Source organism: Protopterus annectens, chromosome 14.part0 (genome assembly GCF_019279795.1).
Source record: "Protopterus annectens isolate FY-2018-M chromosome 14.part0, PAN1.0, whole genome shotgun sequence".
NCBI classification, from domain to species: domain Eukaryota; kingdom Metazoa; phylum Chordata; order Ceratodontiformes; family Protopteridae; genus Protopterus; species Protopterus annectens.
In genome coordinates, this window is record NC_056748.1 from 349,711,979 (window position 1) to 349,729,388 (window position 17,410).

The 17,410-nt window shown below is 41.4% G+C and overlaps 1 protein-coding gene across 1 annotated transcript in view; it reads right to left on the reverse strand.

Annotated features, from left to right (window-relative positions):
- INPP5F (inositol polyphosphate-5-phosphatase F) overlaps positions 1–17,410 on the reverse strand; it is a 1,563,976-nt gene that overhangs the window by 462,858 nt on the left and 1,083,708 nt on the right. Inside the window, exon 10 of the mRNA XM_044056075.1 lies at positions 6,282–6,402. Within this exon, the coding sequence (XP_043912010.1) occupies positions 6,282–6,402 (121 nt within the window). The remainder of the gene's footprint in view (positions 1–6,281; positions 6,403–17,410) is intronic.

Here is a 17,410-nt window from a genome sequence, read left to right on the forward strand (position 1 = left end):
TCCCTGGCAAAGCACTATGGCCTGTTGACCATCTCCTTCCATGCTGACAAATATTGCACCCCCTTAGAATGACACCAAAATTAACCCAATTATTAAAGTCAATATCTTTTTTCATATTGTGGGATCATCCTAGGAGAAGGTAAAGTGCTGCTTAATGCTAGGCTCATACCAGCCTGAGACAAATATTCCAAGAACTCCATGATGTCTCTCTATTCATACAGTCTAGGGAGGTACATCTCAGGTCATTTACTCCCATATTGGCTATGACTGAGTCATATTGGTAATTGTGGTCCAATGTCCTGAGTGCATGCGTAATGTGGCGGATTCTAGCCCCTGATAAGCAACTGACAGTAACTCTCTCCTTATTCAGCCTGGTGATTGGGACATTCATGTGTCTCGCAATGGAGTCTCTAATGACTAGAAGGTTGGATTGTGTGGCGGCTTACTTTATGGGTTCAGAGGTAGAGGCTCCATGAAATGTAGCTGTATGTGTTGATGTGGGTGTTATGAAAGAGTGCCTTTGGGGCTGCTGAGGATATTTGTTGTGTGTACTTCATCTAGGAGGTCTTTGTGGTTCAGGAAGGTTACATGCAAGTGTCTCAGCATATGTGGGTCATATGTCTGCTTTGAATTGTGCATGATGGGTGCAGCGTGTGTACTACTGATAACCTTACTGACACATTAGGAGTACTTTTATGTGAGAGCTTTGCCTCCAGTGACTTTGTGTAAATACATCTCTCACATACCATATCAGTTTGAGAATTAACTGGTTGTCAGTAAACATGAGGCAATTTCTATATTGCCTCAGGATGCCCGTATCCACCAAGCTGGTAACGGACAGAGTAGGAAAGTTCATATCCATGGCAACAGAGCCTTTTTTATTGATTAGACAGTTGGAGTGAGAATATCAATCACTGTCAGGAGTATCCAGTTTGCAACTATGTGGACAGTGTTTGTCACTGCAAACTAGTTGCCCTGTGTGCAACTAGGTATTGGAGAAATTTCAATTGTGCTTTTACAGGAAACGTGTCACTCAAAGAGTCAGAGTCTGTACAAAGCACTGCCAAACACTTGAGGGGAAACTAATACGTAGACCTTGAAATTTTAAGGATGAAGTATTTAGGCAGATATACTGCAGTTAGATACAAATCAACCAGTACTTACTGAAAACAAAGAATTAGCTTGTCAAGAATGATGAAAAGAGGGGAATCTCATGAATGGCTGGTGCCTGGGGTACTACTAATGCCGGTCTTACCACAGCTTCACTCTGTTGAGATACAATGCTCCTTTGCTGCTTCTTTCACCAGAAGCAAAATGTTAGTACCAATCCCAAGAAGAGAAGCAGGCCACAACCTGTTAGATGATCCATAGTCTTGTCCCAGATGATGCACAGGTCTGTAGCCTTTTCCTGGTAGATGCCTTGAATAGCAACCAGACCAATCAGGAACATTAAGCAGAGACACACTCTAACCAGAAACAGGAATCAATGCACTCTGCTCCTTCTGTCACCATGTTGCCCATTCTAAGATGCATGTTGCAGCCTACGCCTCAACTTTCACTAAGTACTGATTTTGCCTTGTCTTTACTTGTCTCCCAAATGTAGAAAACAATGCGAATGCTTTCAGAATACATTATCTTTTGGCCATGGACATAAAAAAGAATTCTGCTGCAACTCCTCACTTATCAGCCTGTAAGATGAAAGTTGACTGATCAAGGCAAATTTGATGGTACTATTCAAGTAAATAGTCATTAATGTTATGGAGGTGGATTTTGTATAAAATGAGCAAAACTTGATTCTGAAAACAGAGATTTGAAGAAAGACTGATTAAAAGGGTGTAACTTAATCTGTGTTTCAAAAAGATGATAAAAGAATCACTATGAGGCTTCGTACAAAAGATGCTGTGACTGCTCTGGAATGGACAATAAATGATTTAAGAAATTTACTGGGCTTATTAGAGCATTATACAAGTAAAGTAATATTTTATGAGATTCATTATATAGTTTGCTAAGGAAAAAAATATTACACCAATATTACGCCATTAAAAGAAAACATTGACAATGTATGAATTTACCTAGGCTGCACAGTTCATGTGTTTTTTTCATTGGTAAATTTGTTTCTTGAGTGATACTTCAAAACACAGAGAATACATGTGTCTGTCTTTTCTGATGAGACTCAAGGCCTGCAAAAACTACAAGCACTGTTGATGACTCCTTGCTTTGTGAGAAAAGTGAATCCATTTTTTTTTGTCTGAGTTACTTAAACTGATAGAACTGCTTTATGTTTTACCTGCTCCATTTTGTTTTCTGTTTTTAACAAATCTGCTTGGCCTGGTGTTTTTGCTCTATGTGGCAGATAGACACAAATTACCTAGGTTGCACATTTCATTACACATTTTTCACTGCTTAATTTGTTTCTTGAGTGATACTTAAATATACAGAGAATATCTGTCTGTCTTTCCTGAGAAGACTCAAGACCTGCAAAAACTATAGGCACTGTTGGTGACACCTTGTTTGTTATTTTTCACCACCCGCCCTCACACATTCCTTTTTCTGCTTTTTAAACTTGGTAATTTTAAGCTGTCCATCCTTACCGTAAACTGAGCTTTATAAGTGTTGCCCTTTCTGTTATGCTGTTTACATCTTTATTTGCCTTTCTTTGAGCTTATTAAAAAAGGACCATTTTGCCTCTCACTTTGTGTTCTACCAATTTACTTGTTCTGAATTCATTATCTAGTTAGCTGTTGGATAAAGCAGTGCATTTTCACACTCTAGCAAGCTCTTTTCTGTGTTTTTTTTTTTTTTACATCAAATGGGCAGTGGATTTTTCATCTGGTGACAGTGGGTGGTAGCCTGCTCTGTACAGGTTGGGGAAACACTAGAGATTCCTGCATGTAGTTGTTTTACTGGCTGGAGGGCTTATGAAACAGATTACCTTGTTTGTAGTGCCTTTATTAATTCTGCACAGTTGAGTGCGTCTTGGCTCATTTCTACAAAGTGAAGTACTTTTATTGAATAATCACACTTTTATAAGCTGTTTAAAGTACACTGATGCTATCTTGAATTACTTGTCATCTTCCTTTAAGTTTAAGTTTGTGTGTAGTAGCACTTCACTCTGGACATTCCTACTGTTTTATTTTTAGTTTAGGAGCATAGGGATTATTCAGCTAGTGGCACTATGTGCTTACCTGGTCTATCTGAGTTGGGAAGTACAGAAAAAGGCTCTAAGTGTAGTCATTTTATTGGCCAGAGGGCTCAGTAGTCAGTTTTCTATATTTTTAGTGTTGGTATAAATTCAGCAGATGTGCAGAGAGCTACTCGCTATCCCAGTGCCCTGTACAGATGCAAACATCTGGAAACATTACTTATTTTAATTATACTGTGAGAGTTTACTGTACTATTTACTGTGGGGGGGGGGTTGCACTTTTTTGTATTTCTTTAAAGTTGCATTTTAAACTATTGTAAGGGCTGCTGTTCTGCATTGAAATACACTATCTAGTGTTTCTTACTATTAGTTATCTGTTTGAAATTCCTTAACACTTGGGATCCACACCAGCCAATTCTGTTTAATGTGGAACAGCAGGCAGTTCTGCATGAAAGACATTTAGACCTTTTTTTTGGTCTCTACCTGTCCGTTCAGAAATCTGTCAACCCTGACCTTACCTTACTATAGCACCCAGAACTATTGCTGCTCAGACAGCATCTGGTTTTCGGGCGGAGTAACACTGCTGGCTACAAGATTGCACCAACTAAGCACCCTTCCCTCATCCGGTTACAAACACCCTTCACTCCTATCTCTTGTTAGTGCACATTAGGACCTGCAGCCATGGATGGGTACTTTCCTGCTATCTCTGCATCCAGCTTGGTGGAAACAGGCATCCAGAGGCAATGTAACAATTGGCCTTATGTACATTGACTGCCACTTAATTCTCGAACAGACAAATGCATCATGTGAGAGATACAGTTAGACATTGACACTGGAGGCTAGACTCTTACATACAGACACAAAAAGCAACAAACAGGTTGTCAGCGAATCACACACATCACTCACCACACCCACAAAAGACCACACACATAGACCTACATAAGCGGAGATGCTCACATGTTAAGCTATGACATCCAGATCCAAGGAAATTAGTCCCACTGTACTCAGTCCTCATTAAATCGGAGTACAATGCACCATTTGGCAGTTTGGTGTGGCCTCAAAGGTTACTCACAAAGAAAATACAGGGTGCAAACAACATCTTATGTGGATAGACTAAAACCCCTATCCCTTTACTCTGTCTCCTGACGACTATTAAGGGGTAACCTATGCCTGACCTACAAGGCACTCACAAATAAAGCCCTGATGGAGCTGCTACCCATCAGCATGCCAGAAAACACATGGGTTACCACATCTAGGGATCTAAACTTAGTCAGCCACTCAAACAAAACATAATGGAGAGACAGATATGTGTCAGACATTGACCCTTATTTGGATTAGGCTCCTATTCACATTAAACAGAGCCCTTTACTGGACCTCTTCAAAAGAAATTTGGATCAAGGGAAATCGCAAATTCACACCTGGGGTACTGCCTATGTCCCCTGTGGACAGGGGCAAACTGCAAGATACTCAAGGCATAAACAAATATCTTCCTCTTGCCTCTAGAGGCTATATATTTGATAATATCAGGTTTTATTGGATAGGCTTATAAAGGCTCAAACTGTTAGCTTAGTAATGTCTATGAACCTATAAACATAAGAAAAGATTGTACGAGTTTTACATCAGCTGGTTTACACTAAGCAACAATTGGTTTCACTGGAAGATATGGTAAAAAAATAGAAATCTGCAACTGAATGGTGTTTGAAAGTGAGGAAGGTGCATGCTGGTTGGACTCTGTTAAAAATATGGAGTTTGGACAGATTTTACAAAAAAAAAAAAAATTATTTTGTAAAAAAAATAGATAAAGCTACCACACACTTAATGTGTATAGAAAAGAAGTACAAGTTGCCTTTACTGGTATCTGAACAAAAATACTGTAAACTTAGGACAATTTTGGTGTAATTAATTTTTCAGAATTGCACTGTAGCAATTATGGCAGCCTAGGAAGAGATGTACAGAAAAATCTTTACAGAAATTTTTTTTCTGAGTACACACTGCAACAGAGATCATAATTCACAGAGGTAATAAGGGAATATACATGGCAGAAACGTATATACACATTAACCTTTCCCACATCTTTGATGGCAGTTTCCTGAGCAACAACTGAATAACACATGTAAGTGTGTAGAATCAGCCATATACAAAATAAAGGACACTGATCTTAAATCAAGAAATGCAAAAGATGGATACTAAAAAGCCTCTCAAAGACTGTAGACAGCTCTAATCTGACAGTAACAGAACATGAACGGGAAGAAGAACACTATGACTTACACAGAAAAGGAAGCGTATTTATATGTTTTAAGGCTAGTGTACAATGGCCAGAGTAGCTTTATCTACCAATGTAATGGACAGCATTCACCAGCAGGGTTTCTGCTGGTCATGCATATTGATGTTACAACTTCCATGTTTAATCACAGCTAAATGTATAATACTTGTAATTACCCTGTTTCACAATGCTGAAAAATGGTTCTTTTATCTTTTAACTATATATCACTTAAACTAGCTGAGAAATCACATGAAAAAGAGTTATTTACTGTGTGGGGGTGGTTCAATATAGTTAGTCAAAAGGAAAAACTCTGCTTAGAAAGAGTTACTTGATCTGACAGTGATACATTTTTGGCAATTTGTTCATATTTTTCAAAACATGATTATTTTATATCAGACATTACACTGCTTGTTTAAGCTACGATTTTGACATGTTCAATGCTAAACTGTGTGGGGACAGCTTGATACTGCTATTCCAAAGTACAAAACATAGTTTAGAAAGAACTACTGCCTACTAATTTTTTAGTTGGAAAGTTTTCATTTGAATGTCACACGTTTCTTTAAGAAATTAAAAGAAGCTCAGTACAGACTGTTAAGTAACGAGAGGTAACTTTCATTAAAGGATTTCAATTATTGAATCTATGTTTGATCACCCTGAAGGCAACCCAATGAGGCATCAATGGGGCCTTTTAAAAGAATTCAGTAAAAGTCAAGTTTCTACTCCGACAAATGTGTTTAAAAGTAATTTCAGTTTTTCACTGAAGTTTGAGATGCTGGATATAAAATATTCAATATACGAAAGGCATGCAATTCTTCTACAAATACTTCATTATGACTGTACAATAACTTAACGTTATTTTCACTGAAATGCACATACCTGCTGCTCCATAACCACTCTTGCAATGGCAGCTTGAACTACATTGGTTCGATCTAGACAATCCATGCAATTGACTCGAAAGATGCCTTCTTGTCTGCAGATTACCCCAGCTTGATCAACCCTTTAAACAAATAAATTAATCATGTAACAAAATTCTGAAATTAACCACTGCCTAGAAGTACAGCTTCCAGCAGAGACAAAAACTTTAAAAATATGCTGTCTGATAGTGAACACTGCAGAAATTACTACTAAACTCTTGTGAATTTTAGTGGTGAAAACTTTCATTTCATACATTTTGTTCTTACTTCTAGACAGATATTTTGCATCTGCTATGAATACAACCGTTAACTGAAATCCTTAGCAGCATACTTATTATTCATAAAAAGCTTTGCTGCATCTCACAAACTAATACTGTCTGGAATGTTTGTTCAAACTATGCAGAAGGAATGTTAAACAGCTGCAATAAAACAGTTAAGAATGACTGTCATACAAATAAAGAATCTTAGTTATATGTACATCCAACAAATGAACTCCTTCCCCCTTATTTTGAGGGTTACGGAGAAAAAGCAGGAAGATGTATAGACTGATTTAGAGTCTTTTCAGACACAGCCTTAGTCATAAAAGGTGGGTTAGTTCTAAGGGAAACCCTTGAAGCCCAGATAAGGTAAAAAAAAAGATGAGAAGAAATACACTCAGGAGGTAGTAACTGGGAACATACTCTAAAGTTTAATGGTGCTTCTGGTACCTCTGCAAACAGCCTCCAAGAAATAACATAAGCCACGACCTTTTCTCATTATATATTAAACTGCTCCAATTAAACATTTAGCCTAATCACACAATTAATCTACTAAATAAGCCTACTTAAATAGACATACCCTTATACAAAAAAGTTTTCATATTTTCAGTTTTTCAATAAATTCCAAAATCATCACATATACTTGAACATTATAACCTAACACATTGAAATTCACATCTAAATTCATACATTTAGGTTTTAAAGTATTATAATTTAATATAAATCTACTTGCCATTTCTAACAAACTGGCTAAAAAATCCCCAACTCTAGCAAGATAAGGTGTAGTAGCCAAAACACTAAATGTTCAACTACTGAGCTATCTAAATGTCTATTTCTAATGTGACCCAGATGTTCAAGAATTCTAATTTTAACCATACACTTAGTTTGCCCTACATACCACCTCACAGGAGTGCACCCACACCTTATAATATAAACCACCCACAAGAAACACATGAAAACCTTCCCACTGAACAAAGTAATTTCCCATTAATCTTCCTACCTGAAATGTTCTTAATCCTAGAACATACTTTACATCTTCCATAAGGGGAAAAACCTAAAGGTATGAATTTAGATGTGAATTCAAATGTGTAAGGTTATAATGTTTTTCAAGTACATGTGATGATTTTGGAATTTATTGAAAAAATTAAAATATGAAACAACTTTTTTGTATAAGGGTATGTCTATTTAAATAGGCTTATTTAGTATATTAATTGTGTGATTAGACTAATTGTTTAATTGGAGCAGTTTGATATAAAATGGGAAAGGGTGGTGGCTTATGGTATTTCTTGAAGGCTGTTTGCGGAGGTACCAGAAGCACCATTAAACTTTGGAGCATCTTCCCAGTTACTACCTCCTGAGTGCATTTCTTTGTGGATTATTTGCTCTTGTGTACTGTATAAAAACAGATGAGAGCCTGAGGGTCAGATACTCTTTAGCAGAGGTTAATTCCATAAAATTAATTGCTTTTACTAAAAGGATTCAGAAGAAGCACGTTCAAAAGAGAAAGTTAATTTCAAACGAAATTTTCTAGAAATAGTTCAGGTCCCAAGGAGGTGGAATGGATTTTCTGAGGGGCCTGATTTGCAGGACACCTTTTAACAACCATTTAACCTCAAAACAGGAAGAAAGACATAGCTTCATAAGAAGGCATGCTGAATTGGCTGACAAATATACTTTAAACAATGTATTTGCTTATACACAAACATCGGAGGAAGCAAGGTATTCCTGCATGGTAGGGATCCAGTCCCATACTTTTGGTACCAAAAAAGTAAACTATTTCCACTTCAAAATATATGATTTTCTAGTTGTAGGTTTTCTAGCCTCCTTTAAAATCTGTAGCACATCCTCTGAATATAGGTGCCTGAAAGGAATGAAAAGCCTATCATCCAAACTGTGAGGATGAGAATAGTATGGAGAAAACTGATATATGTGCAGCAACAGAAACTTGGTTTAAGGATCCAGAGAGCACCCCAGCACTACCAGGCTACAACTCATACCATACATTTTGGCCACAAAACCAGGACCGAAATACAAAAGGCGGGGGTGTATCCATATTCATCAAGGATACCCACACCTCCAAGTTAGTGGCATGCTTCAGAGATCATCCATGTGCAACTAACAACAGGCAAAACTGCAATTCAAATTGTAGCTTGCTACAGATCACCCACCATGTCCCAGGACCCCCAGTCTGCATTTCTGGAAACACTGGGAAACAAATGTCCTACCAAACACCCTGATATTGGGGGATTTCAATTACCCAAACATTAACTGGGAGAACTACTCAAGTACTAACTCACTTGCTTGACATTTCCTAGCATTTATAAACTCAAATGACCTGGATCAACTGGTCAACACCCCCACCAGAGGTGACAACATATTAGACCTGGTCGCCACCAACATGGGCGACCAGTGTTCCACTTGGTGGTTAAATCTGACCATAAACGAATCACTCTGGATATCCACATTCCGCCCCCACACCTGGTCAAAGAAACCACTGTGAAAAACTTTTCAAAAGCAAACTTCACATTACTTAAGACCGAGGTGGAAAGTTTCAAAGCCCCCATGCCAAAGGATAATGTTGTCCAAGTTACAAAATCCTTTACTAATGCACTCTACAGGCACCTACAAGAATGCATGGATCGTGCTATCCCAAGCAAAACCAAGACTCACTCCTCCAAGAAAAGGAAACCAGTCTGTTGGACCCCGGCCATAAACAAGCTATACAACAGAAGGAGAAAACTAGTACAGAAAAGAGTAAAATCCCAAGAAGGGAAGACATCCCTGGATCAGTATCAGCAAGAAACTACAATCCCTCATACAATCATCCAAGGCTAGCTTCGAAAGAAAAACTGCCAAGGACTCCAAAGATAACCACAAGGCATTATTTAGCTTTGTCAAGAATCTAAGTGGCAATTCTCAGATCTGTTTGAAGTCACTGCAGAATGGCACAAAATACACTGAATATCATCAACATCCTGGCAGACAGGTTTAGTGCAAACTTCACCTCCCTCTCACCCCCCAAAAGGGCCCATAACCATACCAGAAGAATGTAGTGCCCCTGAAATCACAGACACTCAGGTTATAACAGCCCTCTCCAAAGCCAAAAACACAGCATCAATGGGATTGGACGGTGTCCCAGGCTGCGTCCTACACAAGCTCAAAGATGAACTAACCCCTCACCTAAACACACTGTTCAAACTCAGCCTCTCCACAGGCTACGTGGCCATAGAGTGGGGCACAGCAACGGTTATTCCGCTCTGACGCCCGTACCCTGGCCCAGCAATGAAGAAGCCTCAATCCTCACCACTAACACCAGAGAGGGAGTCTCATATATGAGGAAAGGATAATAAATAAACACAGTAAAGTGCAATTTCCTTTAAGAGCACACAGAGATGATAGTCAGTCTGAGGCTGGTCGCTCCCTTGCTCCCCAGGTCCCTAATAAGACTCCACACTGGCACAGCTATAGGGTCCAGATCTCAGCCTAGCTGGCAAGCTAACTTCCAGTACTCTCTCCATCCAACCAATGCTTTGTGTCCCTGCCCAAGTAGCTGACACACACACAAACACACACACTTTGAGATAAGTATTTATACAACTTCACAGACACTCCTGGGAAAGGCTGACACAGATTCTCCAGCTGTGAACGTATACCCAGACTATATGGTAGTAATTACTGCCACCACCAGCTAATAATTATCAGCTACCCAAAGGCCCTTAAAAGGGTGTCCAATTATTACTGTGCAATATTATTATCCAATAGTAGTGTAACTAAGCAGTCTTAAGGTTTATTGGAAGGGCTTATTACAGGATCACTTATAAGCATGCAATGTACTCTAGAGCTTAATTTATCTCTAGATAAACCAGCCACAGTTGAAAAGGGTTTTAAAATATTTAATAAATACTAAAACACAAGACAATACTACTACACCACAGTGCTATTCAAGAGTTCAGAGATCACAAAGAAACTTAAAATAATTCAGTAGTACAGTTCTGAGATAACAGAAAAACACTTAGTCTAATCTTTTTCTAATTCCTAGCTTTGCTACAAGAAAACATACTTCTAAAATAACTTAAGAGAACAGGCAGTGCTGTAGGTGGATATCAAGACAAAAATGCTCAACAATCTCTGGTTCTCACTGTTTAAATTGAAACTCCAGTTCTGATAAACATTACATCATCTTTTCCACCCTTCCCGGAGTTCCCAGGCTACACGTCATTCTTTTACACTTAGAGCAATAAAGGACATTCCACATATAAATTCTGGTCATTAACTTTAGCCTTAAAACAATAGGCAGGGAGCTGGCTTGTAAAACATCAAAGGCAGTGATGAAATAATTTTAATTTCAAAGGACCAACAAGAATTGCTTGACTTAGCTTTCTTTACAGCAGATGGCAATATTGCCACATTGTTTTAAGTTCAACATTCACAGTATTTACAAACAACAGAATTATCTATCAAATTCTATTAGACTAGGCTGGCAGCCTTCACCCATCTCTACCCAATCTTCACATCTCTCTCGCCCTGGAGAACTCAAGCTAGTTTTTCAAGTGACCACTGAGAAATGCCACTTGAGAGGGTTAGGTCTATCTGACTGCAACTCACCCCATTCCCAGTCTTGAGAGCCCATCTGCATTGGCATTGCTAATCCCACTGCGGTGCTGCAGTGACATATCATATGCTTGCAACCCCAGGCTCCATCTTAGCAACTTGACATTTTGCTGGCTGGCTCTGTTTAACTATGTTAGGGGGCTGTGATCTGTCATAACAGTGAATTTCCTTCCATACAGATAAGGCTGAAGTTTCTGCAGTGCCCACACTATGGCTAAACATTCCTTTTATACCGCTGCATAGCATTCCTCCCCAGGTTGGAGCCTAGGACTGAGATAAACCACTGGGTGTTCTTCCCCCTCTGAAGAAATCTGGCTAAGTACAGTCCGTACCCTTTGGTTTGAAGCATCCACCTGTACAACAAATTCTTTGCTGTAGTCTGGACTGGCTAACAGAGGTGGTCCTCCCAAAGCTTCTTTAAGCTTCTGGAATGCCTGCTCACATGCTGGGGTCCACACTACCTTATCTGGCCTGTTCTTTCTGGTCAGGACTGTGAGGGGAGAAGCTATGGTACTACAACTGGGGACAAACTTTCTGTAGTACCCTGCTGTCCTTAAAAATGCCCTCACCTACTTTTTAGTAACAGGTGCAGTCCATGCCTGAATGCCTTCCACTTTGGTAGGTTCTGGCCTTATCTTACTACTCCCCACTCTATGTTCTAGGTAGGAGACCTCTGCCATACCCACCTGACATTTGCTCGGCTTAATGGTCAACCCTACCCTCTGTAGTTTGCCCAGCACCTCCATGACATACTGAAGGTGCTCTGGCCAGGAATGGCTGTAGATGGCAATATCATCTAGGTAAGCAAGGGCAAACCCTCCTGCTCCTGCTAGGATATGATCTACCAGCCTCTGGAAAGTCACTGGTGCATTCTTCATCCCAAAGGGCATCTGTGTGAACTCACACAAGCCAAATGGAGGGTGACTTCTCTCTAGCACTGGGAGTCAAGGGCACCTGCCAGTAACTCTTGGTAAGATCAATGGTTGTAAGATACTCAGCCCCACCCAGTTGCTTTAGGGCCTCATGTGTCCTAGGCATGGGGTAAGCATCTGACTCTGTGTGGCTGTTTAACTTCCTGTAGTCCACACAGAACCTGGTGCTGCCATCCTTCTTTGGCATCAGCACCACTGAGGAGGCCCAGGGACTGTTGGACTCTTGAATCACCCCTAGTTCCAACATCTCCTGTACCTCCTCCCTCAGAGTCTGTCTGACTCTCTCAGGCACCCTATAAGGGGCCTGTCTAATAGGCCTTTGGGATCCTGTATCCACCTGGTTCTGCAACCTGGTTTCCCAGTGAACATGTCCCCAAATTCCTGCAACACTGCTCGGATTTCTTGAACCTGGATAGGGGATAACTGCTGGGACATTGCTACCCCTTCCACTGAGGAGATCAGGCTCCAGATCTCCCTCAGACTTCTCCCGCAATCCACTGCAAATGCTCAGCACAAAGGCCTCCCTATCATGGTAAAGTTTCATCATGTTAACATGGTAGAATTTGTGCCCCTGCCATCTGTCTAGCAGTTCCACCATGTAGTTAACATCACTTACCTTTCTTACCACCCTGTAGGGACCCTCCCAAGCTGCTTGCAATTTGTTGTGTCTGACAGGAATGAGAACCATTACCTGCTGCCCCACAGCATACTCTGTAGCTCAAGCATTCCTGTCATACCACACCTTTTTCTGTTGTTGGGCTTCTGACAGGTTCTCATGGGCCAAGCCCATGAGTTCTCTGAGCCTTGTCTTGAGGTTTAGGACATATGCCACAATAGACTCCTTGTGAGTCTTGCACTCACCTTCCCACTCATCTCGAATTAAATCTAGACATCCCCTCACCCTATGCTCATACAGCAAATCAAAGGGTGAAAAACCCGTGGATTCCTGGGGAGCCTCTCTGTAAGCAAACAACAGATGGAGCTATTTGTCCCACTCCCTCTTAAACTGATCTGCCCGTAGCATGGACTTGATTGTAGTATTTACCCTCTCAACAAGACCATTAGTCTGGGGAGGGGAGGGGGTGCTCTTCATGTGCTTCACCCCACAGGAATTCCACATACAAGCCAGCAGGTCTGAAATGAAACTGGCACCTCGGTCAGTCAGTATTTCTTTTGGGAAACCTACCCTGCTGAAAATCTCTAACAAAGCATTTGACACCTTCTCTGCCTCACTGGAGGACAAAGCCACTGCCTCAGGGTATCATGTAGCATAATCCACTACCACTAGGATATACTTCTTCCTGTGGAACTTGGGGTACTCAGAGGACCCACAATATCCATAGCTACCCTTTGAAATAGCTTCTCAATCACAGGCAAAGGCATCAAAGGAGCTCTCACCTTGTCTCCTGCCTTGCCTACCTTTTGGCACTGCTGCAGTACCCTGTTACATCTCTGGAAATTCCAGGCCAATAGAAGTTTTGCACAATACGTCTCTTTGTATGTTTTGTGCCCATATGACCTGCAAATGGAATATCATGGGCTATGGCTGGAAGCGCCAGATGGTAGGTTCTAGGCACTACCAACTGCTGTACTGTCTCACCTTCTAGCCCTCCTTCAGGGGTCCAGTGTCTGCATAGTACCCTCTGTCCCAGTATACAGATCCCCCTTTCCTTGATAATCAGGTGCCTCCCTAGCTACCTGCCTCAAGCCTTGCAATGTAGAGTCTGAGAGCTGAGCCTGTCTCAACTCTCTCCTTGTAACCCTTACCAGCTCCCCTTCCACAGGAAGTCTGGCATCCTCTGACAGTAGTGCCTCACTGTCAGCCTGGGTACTGCTACTCACCTCTACCTTTGCAGTTACCCTGTCCAAGGGAACATCAGTACCCACAAGCAGCTGTGGCTCACCTTCAGTTTCACTGCTACAGAGTAGCACCCTCCCTGAAGTAAAAACCTCACCAGTCCGGGCTGCAAGCATGCAGTCTGTCTGTCTCCCCCCCAGGCCACCAGACCCACATGCTTGTCTCCTAGCCTCACTGCATGTAACTGCATAAGCACATGGTACTGCCTCATCCAGTTCCTTCCCTCTCAGGACATCTGCAGGATGGTAGTTTAGTACCCCTTTTGTCTCAAGACAACCTACTATTGGCAATTTGTCTTTCCCACTTACTGGCCCCCTCACCTTTGGTTCCCCACCTTGCCTCTGTGGACACCTGCATGCCACATGGCCCCACTGGTTGCATTCAAAACATTTAACCATAGCTCTTGGAAGTATACCTGGACTAGTGGCTTCCCCTGCTACTGGCAGATTCTGTTGGGATAGTCTGTGTTGCCCACCATGGATTCCTTTAGACCCATGAGCAGTACTGGGGGTCCCCTTCCTGTGCAGGGCTGCCCTGCTTGCTAGGTATAGGTCTCCCTTCTTCACCAACTCATCTGAAGTAGCACATTGTCTATCAGCTAACCAGATCCTCATGTCCTCAGGCAAAGTGCTAAGGGCTTGTTCCCAAAGCAAAAGGTCTGACAGCTCTTCAAAAGTGGTGACCTGGCATCCACTCACCCAGCTATGAAAATAAATGCTCAGTTCAGCAACATATTCATACACACTTTCATCTGCCTTGCATCTATGCTCACAAAACATTTTCCTAAACATTTCAGGTGTTAACTTAAAACATTCTAAAAGACATTTTTTTACAGCAGTATAATCAAAACAGACAGAGTCAGGCATTTTAGCCAATGTATTTAAAGCTTTACCATGGAGTAAGGGGGTCAGGAACCATACCCAGAGCCTTTGGTCAACACTATACTGTTTGCACACCCTCTCAAACATATGAATGAAACTTTCAAAATGAGCCCCCTCTTTAAATTGCAGAAGAAATTTACCGACCTGTTGTGCTTCTGGGGTCCAGTTACTCCCTTCCCCATTACCTCTATGACTCTGGCGAAGAGACAGCATTTCCCTCTCATACCTCCTCTGACACTCCTTTTCTTTGGCTTCTATCTCCAAACGCCTGGCCTCCAACTCAAGTCTCTTTAGCTCCAGCTGTATTTTTAAGTCCACTGCAGAAAGGTTGAGCAGTCCATTCTCCAAGGATATTGTATCTCCACTGCCAGTCTAATTGTCCTTCGCAGAAAGGTCGAACTGTTAATTCTCAGAGGATATTGTATCTCCCACTGCCAGTCTGACTGTCCTCCTGGATGCTGTTTTCTGATGCAGCTGTAACCAAGGCTACAATCAGATCTGCTTTAGTCAGGTTTCCATGCACCAGTCTCCTAGCCTGGCCCTTCTCCACCAGCTGGCTCCTTGTCAGCTTTCCATACTCCTCTGCTGATATGCTGCCTGCTCACCCTGTCTAAGTTAACAAAATAAATAAAACAATTGTGATCTGAACTCTCAGTATTCACTGAGTGGCTGATTTAGAGTACAAAACACCTTCAGAGATCACTGTACATAAGCTACAGGATTCACTCTACCCACACCACTACAAGCCAATTAGTATTTGCCAACTACTTAATATGTGATGTGGATATCCCAACCACTACAAACCACATGTGATGCCAGTGCCCTGGCCCAGCAATCAAGGAGCCTCAATCCTCACCACTAACACCAGAGAGGGTGTCTCATATATGAGGAAAGGATAACAAATACACACAGTAAAGTGCAATTTCCCTTAAGAGCACACAAAGATCACAGTCAGTCCAGGCTGGTCGCTCCCTTGCTCCCCAGGTCCCCAATAAGACTCCCCACTGGTACAGCTATAGGGTCCAGATCTCAGCCTAGCTAGCAAGCTAACCTCCAGTACCCTCTCTGTCCAACCAGTGCTTCGTGTCCCTGCCCAAGTAGCTGACACACACTTTGAGAAGCATTTACACAACTTCACAGACACTCCCGGGAAAGGCTGACAGATTCTCCAGCTGTGCCCCTATACCCAGACTATACGGTAGTAATTGCTGCCACCACCAGCTAATAATTATCAGCTAACCAAAGGCCCTTAAAAGTGTGTGCAATTATTACTGGGTAATATCATTATCCAATAGCAGTGTAACTAAGCAGTCTTAAGGCTTATTGGAAGGGCTTATTACAGGATCACTTATAAACATGCAATGTACTCTAGAGCTTGATTTATCTCTACATAAACCCGCCACAGTTGAAAAGGGATTAAAAATATTTAATAAGAAATACTAAAAACTCAAGATAATACTACCACACCACAGTGCTATTCAAGAGTTCAGATATCACACAGAAACTTAAAATAATTCAGTAGTACAGTTCTGACATAACAGAAAAAACACAGTCTAATCTTTTTCTAATTCCTAGCTATTGCTACAAGAAAACATGCTTCTAAAATAACTTACTTAAGAGAGCAGGCAGTACTGTAGGTTGGATTTCAAGACAAAATGCTCAACAATCTCTGGTTTTCACGGTTTAAATTGAAACTCCAGTTCTGATAAAACTGACCATCGTTTTCACCCTTCCTGGAGTTCCCAGGCTACACATTAATTGCATTTACATTCTTTTACACTTAGAGCAATAAAGGACATTCCACATGTAAATTCTGTTCATGAACTTTAACCTTAAAACAATAGGCAGGAAGCCCCCATCCAGCCAGACTGGAGCCGGCTTGTAAAACATCAAAGGCAGTGATGAAATAATTTTAATTTCAAAGGACCAACAAGAACTGCTTGACTTAGCTTTCTTTACAGCAGATGGCAATGCTGCCACATTGTTTTAAGTTCAACACATTCACAGTATTTACAAATAAGAGAAATATGTACCAAATTCTATTTGACTAGGCTGGCAGCCTTCACCCATCTCTACTCAATCTTCACATGCTCTACAAAGGTGGAACCACAACAGACCCCAGGAACTATTGCCCTATAAGCATGACAAGCTTGGTCTGCAAGGCTATGGAGCTCATCATCATGGATCTCATAAGAGAGACATTGGGAACCTCCAAACACTGGACCCTACCCAGTTCAGCTTTGTTAAGGGCAGATCATGCCTCCTAAACCTGGTGGACTTCTTTGAGAGAGTTACCAAGGATATAGACGAGGGAAAGGTGGTCCACACAGCCTGCCTAGACTTCACAAAGGCCTATGACACCATTCTCCATTCAAGTATCATAGACAAGCTCACTAGCCTGAACATAAACCCCTACATCAGGAGATGGGTTGCTAACTGGCTCACGGACAGAACCCACATGTTAAGAGTTGCAGGAGCTAGGTCTGACTCTAAACCAGTTACAAGAGGCGTTCCCCAGGGCTAAGTCCCAGGACCCCTCCTGTTCGGTATAT